Source organism: Sphaeramia orbicularis, chromosome 3, assembly GCF_902148855.1.
Source record: "Sphaeramia orbicularis chromosome 3, fSphaOr1.1, whole genome shotgun sequence".
Taxonomy (NCBI): domain Eukaryota; kingdom Metazoa; phylum Chordata; class Actinopteri; order Kurtiformes; family Apogonidae; genus Sphaeramia; species Sphaeramia orbicularis.
The window spans coordinates 41,642,592-41,662,791 of record NC_043959.1 but is presented as its reverse complement, the minus strand read 5'-3'; the positions used below and the strand labels follow the sequence as shown (position 1 = coordinate 41,662,791).

At 36.2% G+C, this 20,200-nt stretch overlaps 3 protein-coding genes across 3 annotated transcripts; 2 read left to right on the top strand and 1 right to left on the bottom strand.

Moving 5' to 3' along the window:
* Nucleotides 1-894: 894 nt before the first annotated feature.
* Nucleotides 895-9,950, top strand: LOC115411979 (interferon regulatory factor 2-like). Its single transcript, XM_030124288.1, has 7 exons — nt 895-1,021; nt 1,154-1,253; nt 6,701-6,880; nt 6,967-7,140; nt 7,221-7,273; nt 7,625-7,715; nt 8,534-9,950. The coding sequence occupies exons 1-7, from the start codon at nt 929-931 to the stop codon at nt 8,638-8,640; spliced, it is 798 nt and encodes a 265-aa protein (XP_029980148.1). The 5' UTR covers nt 895-928; the 3' UTR covers nt 8,641-9,950.
* A 411-nt stretch (nt 9,951-10,361) lies between these two features.
* Nucleotides 10,362-17,094, bottom strand: cdc42se2 (CDC42 small effector 2). Its single transcript, XM_030124323.1, has 5 exons — nt 17,004-17,094; nt 15,085-15,334; nt 14,530-14,625; nt 14,364-14,442; nt 10,362-12,548 (listed from the first exon to the last, which is right to left on the bottom strand). The coding sequence occupies exons 2-4, from the start codon at nt 15,136-15,138 to the stop codon at nt 14,368-14,370; spliced, it is 225 nt and encodes a 74-aa protein (XP_029980183.1). The 5' UTR covers nt 15,139-15,334; nt 17,004-17,094; the 3' UTR covers nt 10,362-12,548; nt 14,364-14,367.
* On the top strand, nt 17,088-20,139 carry nip7 (NIP7 nucleolar pre-rRNA processing protein). Its single transcript, XM_030124304.1, has 5 exons — nt 17,088-17,263; nt 17,382-17,468; nt 18,402-18,540; nt 19,237-19,377; nt 19,664-20,139. The coding sequence occupies exons 1-5, from the start codon at nt 17,208-17,210 to the stop codon at nt 19,781-19,783; spliced, it is 543 nt and encodes a 180-aa protein (XP_029980164.1). The 5' UTR covers nt 17,088-17,207; the 3' UTR covers nt 19,784-20,139.
* Nucleotides 20,140-20,200: the final 61 nt, after the last annotated feature.

Below are 20,200 nucleotides of genomic sequence, written 5' to 3'. Positions count from 1 at the left end.
TTATGTTAATTTTACTTATGTATAAGGTATCACAAGACTATCTGCCTGACTAGACTTTATTTGAGGGTGATTTCCTCTATTCTCTCTCTTTTTTTTTTTTTTTTTTTTTTTAACTTGAGATTTAAATGGATGTTGTACCTATCCCACAAAGCTTATTGTGACTTACATGTGGTTCGTTTGTTTGCATATATTGTCACTGCCAAGCTTGTACATTCACAGGACCAAAAAAAACCCAAAACATGTTGTACATTTCCATGTTCACACAGTTAAGCAAACCAAATTTGGGTATCTTTTTTTTTTTTTTTTAACTCCTCCCATAAAGGATCTCTGTTTCCACCTGGTGGTCTTAAACAAGTACATACACTATCACAATAATAGTAACATTGGGTGAAAAATACACACTCTGAGTGAGTTTTGAGTTTTATTAGTAAATAATGTGATGTATTAAACATTTGACATTTGTCTGTGACCTATTTTAATCCAGACCTTAAATCAACAGGTTGCCCATGTTAGAATGCCAAAAACACTATGAAGTACTGAATATGCTTTACATTTTTAATTCAAATGAATTTGAAGAAAAGTGGTGAAATTCACAGCAATGTGCGGAGTAAGTGGAAGTACAGGAAGAACATTAAAAGTTCCTTCAGTTTCCCCAGTCTCACTCATGAAGGAAACAACATTCAGTTTATACAGCATTTCCTGTAATTCGAGAAGCCACTTAAGCAGTGAGAAATGTTATTGGAGGAAGAGTGGATGGTCATAAGTGTAATGTTATTGATTGGAAGAATGAAGTGGGGGAGGAAGCGTGTCCCAGAATAACCCATGACTTAACCTGAGCTCCTTACAAATCTTCTGTTACTGTTAAGGCTACCTGTGACTCATCCACACACTCTTCCCATTTCTACACACCTGAGGTTTGGACCACAACATGCAGCAGCAACAAGGCCGGCTGAGGCTGAGGCCATGGCTGGAGGAGCAGATTCACTCAGGAAAGTATCCAGGAGTCAGCTGGCTGGACCAGGTAGACAAGCACACATACACACACACTAGTGTAAAAAATATTACTGGGGATTAAATCACTGTATCAAGAATGAGGACAATCTCGACAAAATATGAACTTTCCATCTGTATTATGTTGTGATTTTGTTCATAGTCAGCACAAATCTTTCAAATCCCATGGAAACATGCTGCCCGTCATGGCTGGAGTATTGACCGGGATGCTACCCTCTTCAGAAGTTGGGCCATGCATACTGGTAAGAGCGCTATACAAATACACAAAATCACATATGCACTACTTTTCATCTATTATTAATGATAATGAATCTAAAGGCCTTTTGACTGCAACCATGTGTTACTATAACTCATTATCACTGGTAAACAGAGCAACTCATGAGTGATGATTCATACAAAATCCAGAATGCACATCAGAACTGGCCAGGCAATATTTTGAAATCAATATTACTACTTAATGTTAATATTTTATAGCATCAAATAATGACAGTTGTTTTCAGTCTATCATATTTTTTTACATTGTTGGGACAGGTGCAACAATCCAGTGTATAATATGTTGCATTTGTTCCTCTAACGTGGTTCAGTGTCTGTTTTTATGTCTATGTGTAATAAGTGTTGTCTGCACATATTACACACGTTGTTGTGCAGATGTTAAACACAATGCCCAAGACAAATTTCCCCTTGGGTGCAATAAAGTATATTCAGTTTGATTTGACAAATACATATACAGAATATAACATCTATACAGCATTCATTTTTCACTTCATTGAATATTTGATGTATTGTTTTCACTAGACATACTTGGATTTTAGGATAAAATGACAATTTGCAGGAAAGCTAATTTTAAAAATATGGTCACTAAATCACATTTCTTTTCCACAGCTGATCAACAATAATAGTAAAAAATTGCCAACCCCTACTGTGTTTTTATCTATTGAGATATTTCAGAAAAGGACATTTTGTTTTAAAAAGTTATTTTGTTTGTTTTTTTTAATTCAAATTGCCTGATAACTGTGGCATCTTTGGCTCAATTCTTCTAAGAATTAAAATTGCAAATCTAAACACCTTTTAAAAAGTAATTAATAGTATTACATTTCCTAGATTGTATGGTTAATGAAAAAAGAAATGCGCAATCCTAATTCCAAAGAATAGACCTCAGTGCTGCAAATGATTCTTTTCTGCTGTCACACCTCAGTCTGTGTGTACATGGTGGAAGCTGGGATTCACATTCTACAAATCACACCAACAGAGTGATCATTCACTGCAGATCCATTTTCTGTGATAAGTGATTCCAGTGAAAGGCAGTCTTCGTTTCACTGTTAAAGTCTTTCTCGAACAACCACATTCCTGCCATTGTAGCTCAGTACAGGAAAGTGCACTGCAAGCTCAAACAACCAGCATAGAAATTTAATTATGTTCTATCTGTAAAGACTTGATAAAACCCGAAATCCTTTTAAGTTTCAGAAATATACTCCACTGTTAAGATTTATGTTATATGGACCTGCAAATTTTCCCAGGAGGATGATGTTCACCTGATATGAGAATGCAAACACATGAACAGTATGCTTTTAAAACATAAATATTATTTGCACAAACACACATTTGTGTTGCCAGAATCATGAGGATAAAAGTGTAATTTTGTGCCTTAGACATTATAATTTAGAAGTAACTTTCTTGAAATATCTTGCCTAAAGCAAGAACTGGACAAAATGTGTTCTGTCCCATGGTCTAAAACTCTAATCCTTACAAAGACACATGTCCAAAAGTGAAACCTAACCCAAGCTCCCAGTGTTGGGAAAGTCATGCTTTGTGACTTTATCTGTTTAACATCATGGGAAAAGTACAGTTCAGTTGCTTTGGATGATATATCATATTTCGGTCAAAGGACAAAAAACTGTGAACATGTAAAAGTAGATTGTGTAGAATCTATACATTGCAAAATTCAACCCCATATTTATGATATTTTACAAGTAACAGGAAAAAATATTGACTGTAAGAAGAATATATACTGTAACAAACTCAGCTGAATCATTCAGGTGTAAAACCACACAGCACACAAAGCTTCATTAATCAGCTGTAACTGATTAGACCGTGGGAGACTGGGATGTGTGATATATACAGTAACTGCTGATATCAGAGTCCATCGTCCTTTTGTTAATATCATGTCATATCTACTATCAGTGATCCATAGAGCCTTTTTAAGCATCACTGATTTTAGTATTGAAGTGAGTAAATATTCAGAGGAAGGACAGGACTGGTTGAAGTCATAAGTACACGGATGCTCTATCAGCTGGTTGAAACATTGGAAAAGGCGCCATCTAGATTTAACTGAGCAAATAGCTCAGTTGTTCCTTTCATTGGATAATTTCTGCAGTGATTAATTTGTTTCAGCTGCAACACGTTCTTAACACCCAACCCAGGGGTGTCAAACATACAGCCCATAAACGGTCCAATCCAGCCCATTGTGGAGGAATTTGTGAAATGCAAAAATTATAGTAAAGATATTGAGAGCCAAAGGTATCAAACTCCTTTTAGTTCAGGGGCCACATATAGTTCATTTGTATCTCAAGTGAATCAGGCCAGTAAAACCAAATTCTTCTCTTTGTTTTAGTGTAACAAAGTAAAATTATATGAAAATGTTTACATTTACAAACTATTCTTCAACAAAAAATATGAATTACTGGAACAAATATGTATTGGCTTAAGAGATATAAGTGCAATTTTAACAATATGATGCCTGTTATTAAATGTTTTTGGTATTTGCAGATCCACTTTGATCTGTAAATTGTAATGCATGTGTCGATGATAAGCTGAGACGTCATATTGTTAAAATTGCACATATTTTCTTAAGAAATTTTTTGTTGTTATTCAGATTATTTGCATTTTTTGTGAAAGGATTGTTTGTAAATGTAAACATTTTCATAATAAAATTTGACTTTATCACCTTAAAACATAGAAAAATTTTAGAGTTGACATTATTAGGTTATTACATTGATGTAGTGAGTAGTTTCTCATTTCTTAAAGAACCATCAGTTTGGTAGAGAGATTATAGTTGTCTTGTATTTCAGTGGAAAAAGGTCATATGGTCTGATGAGTCCAGATTGATCCTGTTCCAGAGTGATGGACACACCAGGGTGACAAGAGATGGATGAAGTGAATACCCATCATGCCTAGGGCCTGTAGTTCAAGCCTGTATTATGCAGTGTTAGCCAGTGTTATTATCTGGGGTTGCATCAGTTGGTCAGGTCTGGGTTCAGCTATGATACATGTCCATGGTAAATCCATGCTATAATAAAAGCTAAAGAACATCAAATGAAAATGAAATACAAGTGTGTGGTAGAGGGTAAAATTTGTTCGTTGTATTAAGAACTGGGTCAATGTTCCTTCCACTCCACTTGTTCATTTAGCTGTTGGCAATCAGGTCAGAAGATCAAATCACAATGACTCCAGTCACTGTTGTGACTAAAATCTATCTTGTCAGTTTTTTAGATGTCCTGTGGAGAACAGAAAAACTAGAAGCAGCTTGAGGATTTCTCTATTTCATTGTTTTGACTATACATCATTATTATGATTCTAAAATAACTAATACTAAGGTTTACTGGTAAGCTAAATAAAGAGTTAATAGAGTTGTGATCAGTAGTGAACAATAACTTCATGTATTCTTGCTTAACCCATAAAGACCCAAATATCCACTGGTGACCAAAAGCATCTACTGATCTGAAATATTTAACAACTTCTGAACCATTAATCCTATCAATGCATGTACAATATTGGTGTAAAATGCAGTTTGTCATCTTTTGATGCTCTTCAGATATGACCCATTTGGACATTCAGAGGCTCTGTAGTTACCATGGAAACACTGTCATCTTCTACATTGATTCATCAGTAAAAGCCGTGGAGTTGGATCAATGACAGTGGTTGTAGATGCTTGTTTTTATATTCAGTTATTGATATCTTTGCTGAAAAAGTCACTTTTTCTTCAGTTTTCTTTGTTTTTGATACAATAACCCTCAACTTTAAGCTAACCTTTGGGACATCTACCTGATCAGTGAATTAAATATTGGAAAATACTTGATTTTTACTGGAAAAAGACAAAATAAAGAGGATAATATTACAATTAATGGTGATAAATCACATTAGAAAGGTTAAATAAAGGGGAAAATTCATTTGGGAATTGGCACAAAAGTAGCATCAGGTCTTTATGGGTTGAAAAGACATTTGAGACGTCATACCCAGGATGTATTTTAGATTCTGACTCTTGACATAATCACTCAAAGAATTTACAGTGTTTTTAAATCCACATCTCTACTGCTTACATTTGATTGAATTGTTGAAGTGTGGTCCACACAGACATGGGCTGATATAATTTACCTGACAATTCACAGCCTGTATGTACATGAGCAGAAGCAGACGGGTTCATTGTTTGATGAAAATTCAGTATGAACCTTTTACACTTTTTTTCACATTCACTTTCAAATAATTAGAAAAGCTATTAAGTTAATGAGCAATTTTTTCCTAAGCATTGTAATAATGTACAGGGTGGGGAAGCAAAATTTACAATGAACATTTAGTTGTTTTTTCTCAGCAGGCACTACGTCAATTATTTTGAAACCAAACATATATTGATGTCATAATCATACCTAACACTATTATCCATACCTTTTCAGAAACTTTTGCCCATATGAGTAATCAGGAAAGCAAACATCAAAGAGTGTGTGATTTGCTGAATGCACTCGTCACACCAAAGGAGATTTCAAAAATAGTTGGAGTGTCCATAAAGACTGTTTATAATGGAAAGAAGAGAATGACTATGAGCAAAACTATTACGAGAAAGTCTGGAAGATACTATTAAAGAAGAATGGGAGAAGCTGTCACCCGAATATCTGAGGAACACTTGCGCAAGTTTCAGGAAGCGTGTGAAGGCAGTTATTGAGAAAGAAGGAGGACACATAGAATAAAAACATTTTCTATTATGTAAATTTTCTTGTGGCAAATAAATTCTCATGACTTTCAATAAACTAATTAGTCATACACTGTCTTTCAATCCCTGCCTCAAAATATTGTAAATTTTGCTTCCCCACCCTGTAGACTTAAAACGAGGTAAAAATGCTTTGATTTTAGTCAAATAATAACTAAAAGATCTACTCCATTTGTAATTTTTATCCTCAGTGTGTTTGTCTAAATCTAATAAGTTAACTCTTTTGTTTTGTGAATTTCATTACAGACAAAAACCCATAGTGTAAACTCATCAAGGGTGAAGGCCAGACATTTCTAAGTCTGAATATTACCAGTATTTGTGATTCAACTTCAAAAGGAGTTGATTTTTTTTTTTTTTAATTGAATCGCACCCTTTTGGGAGAGAAGATCAGTCCAGCTGTACCTCTACAGCTTGATTACGGTGATGTGTACAATTGCACAGTGCTTTCTTCATATGGTAAAACAATCAATTTACAAAAGAAGAAGAAAACAAAAGTAGTGTGTAATGCAAACACAGTTCAAAAAGTAGTGGAGTAAAAATTACAGATACCTGTTCTAAAATGTTGTGAAGTAAAAGTAAAAAATACCCCTCCAGAAATTTACTTATGTAAAGAACAGATACATAAAAAATGTACTGAAGTACAGTAACAAAGTACTTTTACTTTGTTACACTCCACCACTGTTGATCCGTATTCATGTACATATATTTCAGGGCGGTATCAACCAGGCAAGGACAAGCCAGACCCCAAGACATGGAAGGCAAACTTCCGCTGTGCCTTGAATTCTTTGCCTGATGTGTGTGAACTACGGGAGCACAGCAGAAAAAGAGGCAGCAATGCATACAGGGTGTACAGGATGATGCCCAGCACACAAACACAGAGACGCAGGAGAGGTAAGACATGAAAAATAGAATAATCTGAAAGCAAACATATTTATGATCTCAGACAAACCTCATTTCCTGTGACTCTCTTCTCGCAGGGCTGAGGCTGTTGAGCAGACCCCAGGAAAGACAGAGCAGTTTAACAGCACGTACACACGATGATGCATACACTACACACACATGGCAACCCACAACAACACGGCCCACTTTAGACACATCACACAAGGTGGAAACCCCTGCAGAAGATGCATTTAGTAGCACTCATAATCATGGTAAGAGGATTATTGGTTGGCTTTGTAGATGTGTCCCTGCAACACTCAAGGATGTAACACACTATTGTCTTCATCTGCAGGGATGTGGGAGGCCAAACCTGAGGAACAGGAGCAGAACGAGGCTGTCTTTAAGGTATCAGACAAAAAAGACCCACTGGTTTTTAGGGCTGTTTGTTTAATAATTGACCTAAGGCCACAATCAAGTACTTTTCTTTTTTCTGGGTTGATTCATTTTGCACATTCTTTCATAAATAAGAGTTTAAAAGCAACAGAAAGACAAAAGCAACAGAAAGACACAATGTCCACAAATGAGAGGAACAAAGGAAATGGAATGGTCTTCTAAACAAAATGCATCCTACGACATCATTTGCAGCTTTTTGAACGACTTTTTAAACAAATTCAGTTAATGTTGCTGCATTCATCTTGTGAATGAATTTTGGTTCTCAGATCACTGGTAGATGGAGGTTTTTTTTGTCTTTTATAGTTAATGGACCACTTGAGCAACGCTGAACACTGGAACCAGACAGACGAGCAGAGAGGATGGAGGATGCACACATTCTGGGACCACTGGCACTGTAGGCTACAACATTATTTTGTTATTTTCATGTATGTGTGTGTCATTGAGCTGTTACCCTTTTTATTCCAAGAGTTAAAATTTGACGATAAATTTTCATTTTCATAATTTATGGAGAAAATGCAATCGAGAAAATAGCTTGTAACTGACCAAGATCCTAATAACATATCGAATAAAAATAGCTGAAGGACTTGTTTTAACCCATAAAGACCCACAACTACTTTTGTTGCACTTTCTAAATTCATTTTTCTTTATTTTAACTTTTTTCAAGTGATTTATCACCATTTATATATATATAATTTTATCCTCTGTATTTTGTGTTTTTCATGTGTTAATGTTAATCATGTATTTTCCTATATGTAATTCACTGATCATGTAGATGTTCATAAAAGCTCATTTGAGAGTTATTATATCAAAAACAGAGAGAGCTGAGGAAAAAGTGACCTTTTTACAAAGATATCAATAACAATCTAAAAACAAGCATCTACATCCACTGTCATTGATGCAACTCCATGGGTTTTACAGGTGAATCAATGTTATAGAAGATGACGGTGTTGCCATGGTAACTATGGGGTCTCTGAACGTCCAAATGGGTCATATCTGATGATCGTGAAAAGATGAATAACTGTATTTTACACCAATTATTTTAACGTATTAATAAGTTTAGTGGTTCAGAAATTAATAAACATTTTAGATCAGTAGATGGTTTTGGTTGCTAGTGGCTGTTTGGGTCTTTACGGGTTAAAAGTTCATGAAATTATGTCAAACTCTGAAAGTTCTGATTGGTTTGTTTCCATGTGTGTTGCTTGTGTTCCTCAGGTACAGGTGAAGAAAACCCTTACTCCCTGCACACAGAAAACTTTAATGATCTATTTCCACACCACATCAAGGAACTCTCTGACTGGTCCATGCATCTGCAACAATAACACCACAGCTGAACACCAAAGAGCAACAAACTGTTGTTACTCATGGTTTCCTGCGTCTGATCATCTGCTGAGCTGAGCACAGAAAGGGGAAATAAGAGACGGGGAATACTGCTCTGTCAGTCTCCGTCAGTCATCTGCTTCTGCTGATACCGTGATGAAGATCCTGTTCCAAGCCAAGCCTTTGTCATCATCACTTCGGTTCACTGCCTTCCACTGAAATCAAACCAAGCTCACACCAAGTACAAAGTACTCACCGAGCTACAGATCCCATTTCGTTTCAGAGCAAGGTCACCTATTTCTGAAGTAAATAAAGAGCAGTACACAGACATGTTAAAACAGACACACCTGGACTACATTCTACGTCCTGTCTGTATATATGTACTTTCTATTTTATGTTTTTTATTTCTCTAGATTTTAAAGTTACCCACGACAAATGTGTTATGCTTTTCTGGGGCAACAGATATGTGTCAATTTCTCATTTCCCTGCATTTCTGAAATGTAAAACTGTCTGTATATGCATCTGATGTATATGTAACCTATTTAGCTTCATTTGTGTGTTGTGTTTGTTGTAATGTTGATTTTGCAAAAAGAAAAAAAAAAAAAAAAAATAGAACCCTAAGCTCAGCTGTGTTTAAAAGATATCAGCATACGTTATATGTATTCGCTTTTCAATTTATTTAATCCATTTTGCATAAGGGTTATTACAGCAAGTGGTTATAATTCCATTTTTCAAGTATTGTGAGTTGACTTGATTGTATCACTCTATAACCAAGAGCAGGGTCAGCTGTGTACAAATGTTGCTCTGGACTGTACTGCTGTGAATGTGATGTTCACTTAGAGGATGCTTTTTCAAATAATAGAAATAAAAAGATACACGTCATCAAAATTGGAACATACTGGGCATTTATTTTGTATTGCATTTCCAAAGGATATGTGACACCTTTTTTTCCTTGTGTTATTATTTTTAAGTTCTTTAATATGTATCTTAAATATTCTTAGTAGTTGTTTAATTTCATCTTAACTTTTTATGACTTCTCATATCTCTACCTTTACTTCTGTCTTAAATATTATCAGGTTTCATCCTTAACTTTAATGACTTACACCCTCCTCTGTTAGGCTCCCCACTTGTTTCTCCAGCCATTCTAACTACAGTAGATTAAGGGTTGTTCTATGACCATCGTGTTTATTTTAATTTATACCTTTTTGTGATTGTAACTGTACCTGTTCTCCATTTGTATTTTATTGTTCTTTTGTGAAGCACTTTGTGACTTCTCTTGTCTGTGAAAGGTGCTATATAAATAAACTTTGCTTGCTTGCTTAACAGTACAATTATTTAAAGATATGTCAACTTTATTAAGTCTATAAACACCTCAGGGCTCTCAGATATAACAAACGTATTTGTATGACAGCTATTTGGATTTGTCACAACAGAAGAAACATTGGTGGAAATCATAACAGTAATAACAGCTTTATTCCTGTTAAGTACCAAATGGCAATCCAGTGGGACAGAAGCCCTAAGACTGGCACACCTGAAGGTACAGCAGTGTTTATTTACCTGGGAGTTTTGTACTCATGTGTCAGTTATGTAATATATATAGATTTGATTCATTGTTATCAAAGAGAGGTTGATACAGGTAGTTACAGGATTTCAGAAAAAGTTCAAACACACACAACAGAACTTTTGGTTTGAGGTTAAAAGATGATACAGTTGGATGAACATCTGCACAAATGACTGAGTCGTCAGTGTTTATTTGGAAAATTGCAGACAGATTTTTAGCCAAACAAAGGAAACAACTTCTAATCACATTCAAGTGGTCCACTTGCACAGCCTGCTGGTTACACATGCGATTGCAGTAGGTCTTCAAACATTACAACATGTTGCAAAAATCCAGTTTACACAAATGTGAAGTCTGATGAATGACTTGATTAAACTCATCTGTGAACAGTTTCCAGGAGTTTCCAGGATGCGTGATTCAATAACATGATCAAATGGTTTGTGTGTCTTCATTCCTGACAAATGACACAGCTCAGTTACTGCTGGTAACTCTACAAAAGATAATTTTTAATAATCCTAACTTGGCACAAAGCCTCTTATCACAAAAAAAAAAAAGTCTGATTTTGGAAAATGAATATTCATCTAGCTGCTCTAAGTGTAATCTACTGTGCGGACTAATACTAGCACCAAAGATTTTATTCTAACTACTGACAGTTTAAATCATGTGACATCAAACTACACATGGACTTTTGCATTACTTTACAGTACAAACACGTTGTTAAAGACACATTCAGAAGTAGGATGTACAATACATAGAGGAAACATTATGAGACCAAGGCCTGCTGGTCTGCGGAATACATTTAAGCTCTATTAGAGATCACGGTATGTAATAATGATCAGCTTTGTCCTGCTTTGTGATCAGCACAAAGCAGGAGAGGCCAAGTATTAAACATTAATACTGCTCAGCTACTGTGCCAACAAATGCAAAGAGCTGATTAAGGCCTTTTTAATGGAACCTGGTTTGGTTAAGATATAAATTACACATCTGTAAGTCAAATACCCAAAGAAAACACGGAATAAAAATGTCCCAGCCAGCCAAGTTTCTGCAGTCTTGAAGTGGATAAAAACAGAGATCACAAACTTAATTGTGGCCTCCTAAGAAATTAGTAATGGCTGTCAACTGTTCAATCTTCGCTCCCAGGGGGAAACAGTTTTGTTAAATTACTGAAAACATTGTAGCTGCTTGAACATATCTGAGGTTTACTTTGGCACAAACAGAAAAACAAGTAAATTGAAGACAACCAGGTTTAATATTCACAATGGGAAGAAGCTAATCTTTTGTGATGATAAACACAAGAAAATGAATCCACATGAAACATCCTTAAACACCGAAGCAACTTTATCACAAACATTGCAACAGAGGCGGGTCAGATTATGTTGAATCATGTTGTAATTTCCTAACATTTGTCAGCTTTATGAGGCCTGGCAGGCAGCTCATTATTTCACTTTTTAAAAGACCATAAAACTACAAAAACTCCAGAGGAACTAAATTGTCTCTTCATCTTAATCCGTTTCAGCTAAAACAGTAAGAGGTAACATTATTTGATGCTCTACAGTGGAAAACAGGTGTGGAAAGGAATAAAAAGTATAAAAAAAAATACTAATCTTTGTGTAACCTCTTGGCTTAATATTTGTGAAAAGAAAATAATGAACATAACTTCAGAAGGCAGATTAGGAAGTTCATAGTTTATTAAAATTCTATATGGTTCATCTAAATGAGTATAAAAAAATGTTGAAATCAATGCGAAAATTCTAAGCAAGTGTGAGTGTACAATGTATGGTCCAGTGTACTCTACTCATTTCAAGTTTATTACAAAACAGCAATCTTCAACCCTGAAAGCAACTCAGAGAATCATGACTATTTCTCAGAATAAAACAATGAACATACTGTTTTTTTGCCTTGCTACCTCTACCTGTTCTTTGATAAACCTCTGAGAATAAAGAAGGAAACAGAATGTTCCAAATCTCCAGCGTGGCCCAGCCACCATGAGGTCCGTTTATGGTATCAGATAATAAATACAGGCATCCAAATGGGCTACAACAGCAAATAATTTTGAAAACATTTTCCTCATGCATACACACAAGCATACATCTGACTGAGATTATGAGCTTTCTAAACCCTCTTATCTACTTTTAACAGTTACTCTTTACAGTGCAACAGTATGGCAGCAAATGGACAGCAGTGCTTTCATTAAAAAAAAAAAAAAAAAAAAGAATGGAAAATAAAAATATATACAACATTATGGAAAAGCAGTAGTTTCATCTTTTGGTCCTGTGTCCATTACAGACAGAACTGCTTTTTGAAAATGTTTCCTCTTAACAACAACAGTAGTATCCACAAGACTGTGAAGGGCTGTGGAGAAAAGAAGTGGAACATGTTAGGATCTGCAGTGGCACATGCAGTTGCTTTTCAGACCTGAGGTCAGAGGTCAGTGAGTTCATCAGTTAAGACATCATTGAAATATTTTTTTCTGACTGTGGGATCCAAGCTGCTGAGTCTGATCCTTTAATGACTTCTCAAATATGTCTGCTATTTAAAGGCTAAACACAATAAAACCCAAAAAAACAACACATGCAAATGACCATAGCAACATCCAATGAGGGCTTACAAACAAGGCAGAGCAACATTAACATTTAACCACAGGCCTGAGGCCAGTGGAAAGCCAAATTAGGGAGGACACACTGTCCTTGACAGGCAAATGTTAAAAAAAGAACAGGAAACAATCATCTTACTGACAGCTCAGTTATTGTCACAAGGAATACTAAGTGGGTTTTCAAAATAACAAAGCTAATCAAATTAAAGACCACATTTAAATGCAATTGACTGAATTCCCCTGTACAAAGATGTGGACATTTCACCAGATCTTTCAGACACTGACTGATTCTGCAGCAGCGTTGTTTAATTTGCTGCCATCTGTTATGACATGGTATGTGTGGGCTGAAGTCAGGAAGTTGGACGTGTCAGCTGGAGAGTCTTCCTTTTTCTATGCTGCTTTTTTCCCCTCATGAATAACTATGAGTTCTCATAAGCCTAATTAAAACCTTTTTGTAATATATATGATCATGACTATGAGTTCTGATGATATTAATTAGAACCAGTCATTTATGCAATGTGTGACAAAAAAGAAGACAGAGGAACCTCCATTTCTTTGGAAATATCTTTGTAATATTTCTAGGGTAAGGGTAAGTAAATATCTTAACAGTGAAGTGTTTCAGTATGAGACTATTGGTTTGGTGTGTAATTTCATTTCAGTACGCTGCATGAGCTAAAAATTCACTCTCCGAGGTCTATTTATGTCCACATACTGGCATTCCTAGATCAAAAATTATAAAGCTTGAACCCACTAGGAACATTGAGTATTAGCCTTTAAATTCATGCAGTTGTCGCACTAATAAGATTAAACATATAAAGTATTCATTCAATTTTCATGTTTTAAAGAACTTTCTTGCAGCCTGATTCTGTGACTTCTGTGTTTATGGTGGACAAAATCAATAAGCACTAAGGGCCCAGTTTAATCCAATGACACCTGAACACACTTATCTCATCTCACCTGTGTGGCAGCTACTTCGCTGCATTCCTATGTTGTTGTTTGCTTGGTTTAACTAACGGCCATCAATATTTCATCATAAATTTAATTTCTAAGAAAAGTGACAAGTTCAAGGTATCCCATGCTTCTTATGTACCCTAAAAGAGTGAAAAAGAAAAGGGACACGAGATTGTTTGTCATATCCATGACTCTCACATCTGCTCTAGATCAGACAATGAAAATAGTGAAATATAGTGATAACGTCCTCATGGAAAAGAGAGTGATCTTTGCCACCTACAAAGCTGAAATGCACACCGCCTATTAGTTAATTTAAGTAAATTATGAATATCTTGCATTTCTTTATCGTTCATTGCTGTTTTGTTTTATACTTGAGAGAAAACAGGTCAGGACAGATTGACTCCAAAGTAAAATACCAAACTGTGGATTTTGTGTACCATTGAATCCTTGAATATTACACTGCAGTTTTAGTACTGAATACATTTGTGTTCTGCTTTGTCTTAATACCACGGCCTTTGGCTTTGGTGTATAACAGGTCTAAGCTTAGCTTGTGCAGCTGCGAGAAACTGAAATGCCTGTACTTGAATATCAGTCATTTCCACAAAAGGATGAAAATGTGTTACCTCGTTACAACTGCGAACCTTCAGACCCTCCGTGTGCGTAGCCCCCTTTCGATTTCATTTGGGCTTGAACAAGGTCCACCTACAAGCACAGGAGTTTATTTGGTTAATGACTTAAAACCATATATTTTTGGTGGTTACACATTCTGCAGAGAAAACAAAAACTTACTGATGCTAGGCCCATGTCACCTGAGCCTACATGTGTGGTGTGAACAAAGTTTGTTGGCTCCCCAATCATTGAGCGGTCGATTCGTCGCCGCCGTTTCTGAAAATTAAGAATATATATCAGTTAAAAAGTACATCAAGATTCAAGACGTTTCACAAGTTTGTTTTTTCTGAAACTTCATTTATATAATAACTATGTGCTGTGAAGCTGAAAGTGAGAAGTCTACTTTATCTTATCTGTGAGGATACAGACTGGGTAACTAAAAAGAGGCACAACAGTGCCTTGTTCAGTGTCCTCCACAATGAATAAAAATAAGTGCAGTATTAGAAATCAGGTTAACTGAGGACTGCTTCAATAATCAATGGCAAACAGAATATATTTATTGTCATCAGGTTTAACAAATCCAAAATGAAAGATATTTTGGTTAGGTGACGACATAAACCACATTACGTTGATACTATTTGTCTTCCACACCCTTTTACACACCCTTTTGAAACAAGACCTCTAGAATATAAACCAAACAAAATATTGCGTCTTCCAGGTTCACTTCATACTCACAGGCTGTGGCTGCTCTGCAATGCAGCAGCTGAAACAAACCCAGAACTCAGTCATTCTGAGGCAGACGAAGCCACAGCAGTTTCCTCTCTCAACTTAGACGTCTCTCTGTCTGTCTTCCTGTTCACTGTTACCAGAGCTGCAAACACACACCGGAAGCTGATGGCAAACACCCACTACTGTTTTTTTGGGGGGGTATGCTGTGGGCACAAACAGTGCTCTTCCAACACAGAGCCGCTCACACCTGTGGACACTGGAAAGTTGCATGCAAAAAAATTCTTAATCTCATGTAGACATTTGAAAATAGCAGTTACATCATAATCAGCCATTATGTCGACACTTTGTTTTTCTATAAGATCTGTGGTTGATGCTGGTTGGCTTAAGCAGACTTTGTTTAGCATGCCTGAACCTTCAGTTACAGCATCTGTGAGTCACACCTAACCAGGTATAGTTACATCTCTAATGAGGATCACTGTAATTTAATACACGTATTTCTAAATTCACATGTCAACATTTCAGTTTACAGAACTTGTGTATAATCCATACGGTTCAAAGAAAATTAAAAAAAAAAAAACAAACAAACATGCGTCAGCGTCTGTATACATGTCGCTTAGTTCCTGAGCACTCACTTTTTAAAAAAAAACATTAGTCATCCACGTCATTATGGTCATTTGTTTGTCATTTATGGGGAATCTCTGGTAGTGAACGTCAGTGTTAGATTAAGAGCACTGATCTTACTTCATTGGAAAGACTTTTTGACATTAGTGACATAAGGTCAACAAAAAGGGAACACAAGATGACAGAAGAGTTTGATAACATACCCATATTTGCTTTAAAAGAGAAGTTAAATATCTTTAAATCATGCTTTTTCTTCAGGGCAATATTGCAGACCACAATCTTGTACTTGAATACTGATCATTGTTATGTCCTTCACAAACATCTGTATTTCATCTACTTTCAACACTGCATTGTTTTAACAAAATTGTAATAATTATTGTCCATTTCTGTATTTATTGTCAATCTATCTATTGTTCTCGTTTTGTTATGTTAAGGACCTTGGGTCGTGTTTGTAAGAACAGTGCTACATAAATTGTTAGGGATGAAGGGAGTGCTCAACAGTAGCAGGGAAATGCAAAGAGCAGGCTGACATTAAAAAGGAAAAAAATATCAACCCGTTGCATGGGCTTTGCTGTGGTATGTGAATAGAAGGTTAATAAAAACTGATCAAGCTATTTTCGGTCATTATTGCTGAAAGGCAGGAAGGGACAGAAGGTCTACATCTTGGGCCAACTGCAAACAGCGCTGACATGATACATTTCCTGCAGATGACATTGAACTGTGAACTCAACACAGGTGAATCTAAAATTAGGTGCCAAAAATTAGACGTTGTTTAATGTTGACCTTAATGACTACTGAAATCTTTACAGGATTGGATACTCTACCTCTGATCTCGGATTACACGGAGGTAATCAGTATTTACAAACAAATGGACGTTATGTAACTTCGCACCGCTGCGGCAAAAATCGTCTCTTCACACGCACAGTCCGAAATCAAGTCAGAAATGCGTGCGATTCATTTCGATTAATGTTCGGATGTCAGTGTTTCAACTGTTAATTAATGAAATGCATTGACTGAGCAGAGTCAGGTCACTGCCTGCAGCAAACCAGGATTAGCATTTTTAGATGCTAACACATTTAGCTTAGCTCTCTAGCTGACATAAACTAGCATGCCAATAGCGGCAGCTCGGTGTTTTTTTCACTGACAGCTAGCTAACCGGGCTAACTTACACCGTTTTCGAAAGTGGGACTTCACCGCTCAACAAAAATGAAATGTTAAGCAAAATCATGTTTACATAGCGGTTTGCATACTATGTGATTAGTGTGTTTCCGATCATAATTCAAAATTGAGGAGAAATAGCTTACCTGATGTCGTCCGGTTTGTCGGGGAGAAAACGTACGTTCGACAGAAAGCTAAAGAATGCAAAAACCAGGAACTGCGCTCCATGAATACGTCACTCAACTTCCGGTCCCATTTGTGACCGCTTCCGTGTTGACCCACGTTTTCAGGATTTTCATGAGGGATTGAACATTGTGGTTAGATTTACAATATTTTTCTAAATATTCAAGATGCGCCCGCTGACAGACGAGGAGACGAAAACGATGTTTGAGAAGCTGTCTAAATAGTAAGTGGACTGGATAGAACGGTAGCTAACACGAATACGTATAAATGACACTGAAAGGATAAACATGCTCGATGGTTTAATGCGGTATGGGTTCCATCATGTCTTCTTTCCCTTCCAGCATTGGTGAAAACATCAAACTTTTAGTGGATCGACCTGATGGTACTTACTGTTTCAGGCTCCATAATGACCGTGTGTACTACATGAGGTAAACCTGGACAACTTTCTTCTTAACAGTGTTAGTAATGATACTTCTGAAAACAGGTAGATTATTTATTTTATTTTTTTATTTCGAACATGCAAAGAAAATAAAACAAAACAAAGCAAATGAAGACATAAACAAATAACATTTAAATGGACAGAATCTATCTTCAAGCACATACAAGTCTGAATTTTGCATGGTCGAAAAGGAGTAGGAAGAAGTATAAACTTATTTAATCCTACCCCTCAGTCCTTTTACACCTTTTTTTATTAACTTTGTACAGCAATTAACTTATACTATTGCCCTAATTTTAGCATTGTACCACAACAATCAATAATACAGTAATTGAATTATCCACAACATTATGTTCGTGTCAGTATGGTCATTAGCCCTGACTCTGTAAAACTCTAAGAAATGTATTGTTAATCACTTGTCCTATTACATTTCAAAGCAGTGTTTTCTATGTAATAGGACTGAAAAGACTTAAAATATCTGTTTAACCCAGGTAGTGTAAACATTAACAGTAGTCATCATTCATTATTGTCAGTGTTTCATGGAAGTTCCTCATTGAAAATCAGGATTGGAAGTTTGATTTTATAGCAAAAGCACCAAAAATCACTAATATGCAATGTAGACCACAAGTTACAAACTGCAGTTGGTCCACCCTATGCACTGATAGGAATATAAATGGGTCTGGGTTGTCCACAATTTTGTCACCAGAGCCTGAATTAGGTCTTTTTTTAAATTTACTTCTGAAGTTACATAAAATGACAAATGTTTCCCCATCTTTTAATGAATTGATATCAGCAAAATAGAAAGCTTCATTGGAACATTTACCCCTTTAGTGTTTTAATAATTGTAATGTAATTCAATGAAATTTGTTATATTATTCTTTCTTTTAAACACAATTAATAACTGACTGTCATATTTTATCCCCAGTGAAAAAATTCTGAAGTTGGCCACAAATATTTCTCGGGACAAGCTTGTGTCGGTGGGAACCTGTTTTGGAAAGTTCACAAAGACCCAGAAGTTTCGCCTTCACATTACAGCTCTAGATTTCCTGGCACCCTATGCAAAGGTGACTGCATCTTAATTGTGTTTTCGTGTTCCATTCCATAGTTCATCCCATCCTTGGATGAACTAACACCAAGTCTGTAAAGGCTCCAAACCCTGCTGTATGAGGCTAATACTGTAACACTCTTATGATTCAGTTATTTCTATCAGTTTACATACTAGAATCTGCATTATTGGAGTCAGGTGCTGTCAAGTGTGTCAGGCTTTGGATACTCAATACTTGATTTCCTGTTTACATTATTTGTTAAAATATTTCAATTGGGCTGACCAGGATAGATACTTTACATATGAAACCTATACATTGGTTCTGCTCCAAAACCAAAATCTTGACTCGGGCGAGTCCTGGTTCATGGTGATTGTTACTATGTTCAGTGTCTCAGAAGAGTCATTGTGGATGTCATTTTTGTGTCATAAAGTTCTGTTATTACGTAGGGTATGCAGAACCAAAAGATGTTGTCTCTATATGATACAATATATATTTTCTAGCAGTGTACAATATTTTAATTTGCTACCTATTGGAGTTAAAAAAACAACAACAAAAAAAAAACGGTTTTAGCTATGCGATGATGTGGCAGTGCATGAGCAATTTGTGTAATAAGGAAAATGAAACCAGTGATGTACTGGGCCGCACAATTTTGATATCGTACAAAATATACCCCTATGCATGAATGAATAACTTAGAAATCTCTTGTTCTATCAGTTTAAAGTGTGGGTGAAACCTGGAGCAGAGCAGTCTTTCCTCTACGGAAACCATGTGCTTAAATCTGGACTTGGGAGAATCACAGAGAACACCAACCAGTACCAGGGTGTTGTGGTCTACTCCATGGCTGATGTTCCCCTTGTAAGTCTTACTGTCATGATGCTGTGTGGATTAAACTGTTTTTAACAGCTTTGTTGTTCTCAGCTAATGTAGTAAAGACAACCCAGAAAGTAGCCAGTTGTATACAAGTGTTTCTACATTTAGTTTTTACCCTCCTGTTGTATATTTATTTGAACTGCAACACTGTATGAGGTGTGAAAGTAAAGACCTTACTCTTAATACTGCTACACCAGTTTATCACAGATGATACAAATCAATTTTATTTTTCTTCTGTGGGAGGTTTTGACCATATTGTTTTATTTCTTAGGGATTTGGAGTAGCAGCAAAGTCAACCCAGGAGTGTCGGCGAGTGGACCCTATGGCTATCGTTGTGTTCCACCAAGCAGATGTGGGAGAGTTTATTAGGAGTGAGGATACACTGACATAAAGAAGCATCAAAAACTGGACTGTTTTTTTCCCTTGTGAAGCAGTGTCTGTGCCCCAAAGGACACTGAGATTGTCTGAATGCATAGTCATTTAGAACAGTCTGTTCACTTGTAAAATCACATACAGCGGATTGTGATCCTGTTAAGTAGTTGGCCGAAGGGTACAGTGCTCGTACATTTAACTGGCAAAAATGGATCTGCACAGACCAGAAACCCTTAACAGCAATCCACATCCTGATGCAGCAGCCACCATCAACATATCTATGCTCTGGCCTTCTTTTAAATTTTGCATAATGAAGAGGACTTCTTTGTTGTACATGTCCTGTGATTTTTCAAATAAACCCTTGCTTTCTTTGTATATCTTATTTTTAACTGTAGTGAAATTCTTAGACATTTTTTTCCATAACCACCCAGAGACG

Bases quoted from the DNA above. Each gene is read 5' to 3' on its own strand.
- LOC115411979 (XM_030124288.1), top strand. From the start codon at position 929: ATGCAGCAGCAACAAGGCCGGCTGAGGCTGAGGCCATGGCTGGAGGAG. The intron at 7,141-7,220 runs GTAAGAGGATTA...CTTCATCTGCAG, and splicing joins TAGTAGCACTCATAATCATG to GGATGTGGGAGGCCAAACCT. The intron at 7,274-7,624 runs GTATCAGACAAA...TGTCTTTTATAG, and splicing joins AGAACGAGGCTGTCTTTAAG to TTAATGGACCACTTGAGCAA.
- cdc42se2 (XM_030124323.1), bottom strand. From the start codon at position 15,138: ATGACTGAGTTCTGGGTTTGTTTCAGCTGCTGCATTGCAGAGCAGCCA. The intron at 14,626-15,084 runs GTGAGTATGAAG...CTTAATTTTCAG, and splicing joins TTGCAGAGCAGCCACAGCCT to AAACGGCGGCGACGAATCGA. The intron at 14,443-14,529 runs GTAAGTTTTTGT...CTGTGCTTGTAG, and splicing joins GTGACATGGGCCTAGCATCA to GTGGACCTTGTTCAAGCCCA.
- nip7 (XM_030124304.1), top strand. From the start codon at position 17,208: ATGCGCCCGCTGACAGACGAGGAGACGAAAACGATGTTTGAGAAGCTG. The intron at 17,469-18,401 runs GTAAACCTGGAC...TTTTATCCCCAG, and splicing joins GACCGTGTGTACTACATGAG to TGAAAAAATTCTGAAGTTGG. The intron at 18,541-19,236 runs GTGACTGCATCT...TTGTTCTATCAG, and splicing joins TCCTGGCACCCTATGCAAAG to TTTAAAGTGTGGGTGAAACC.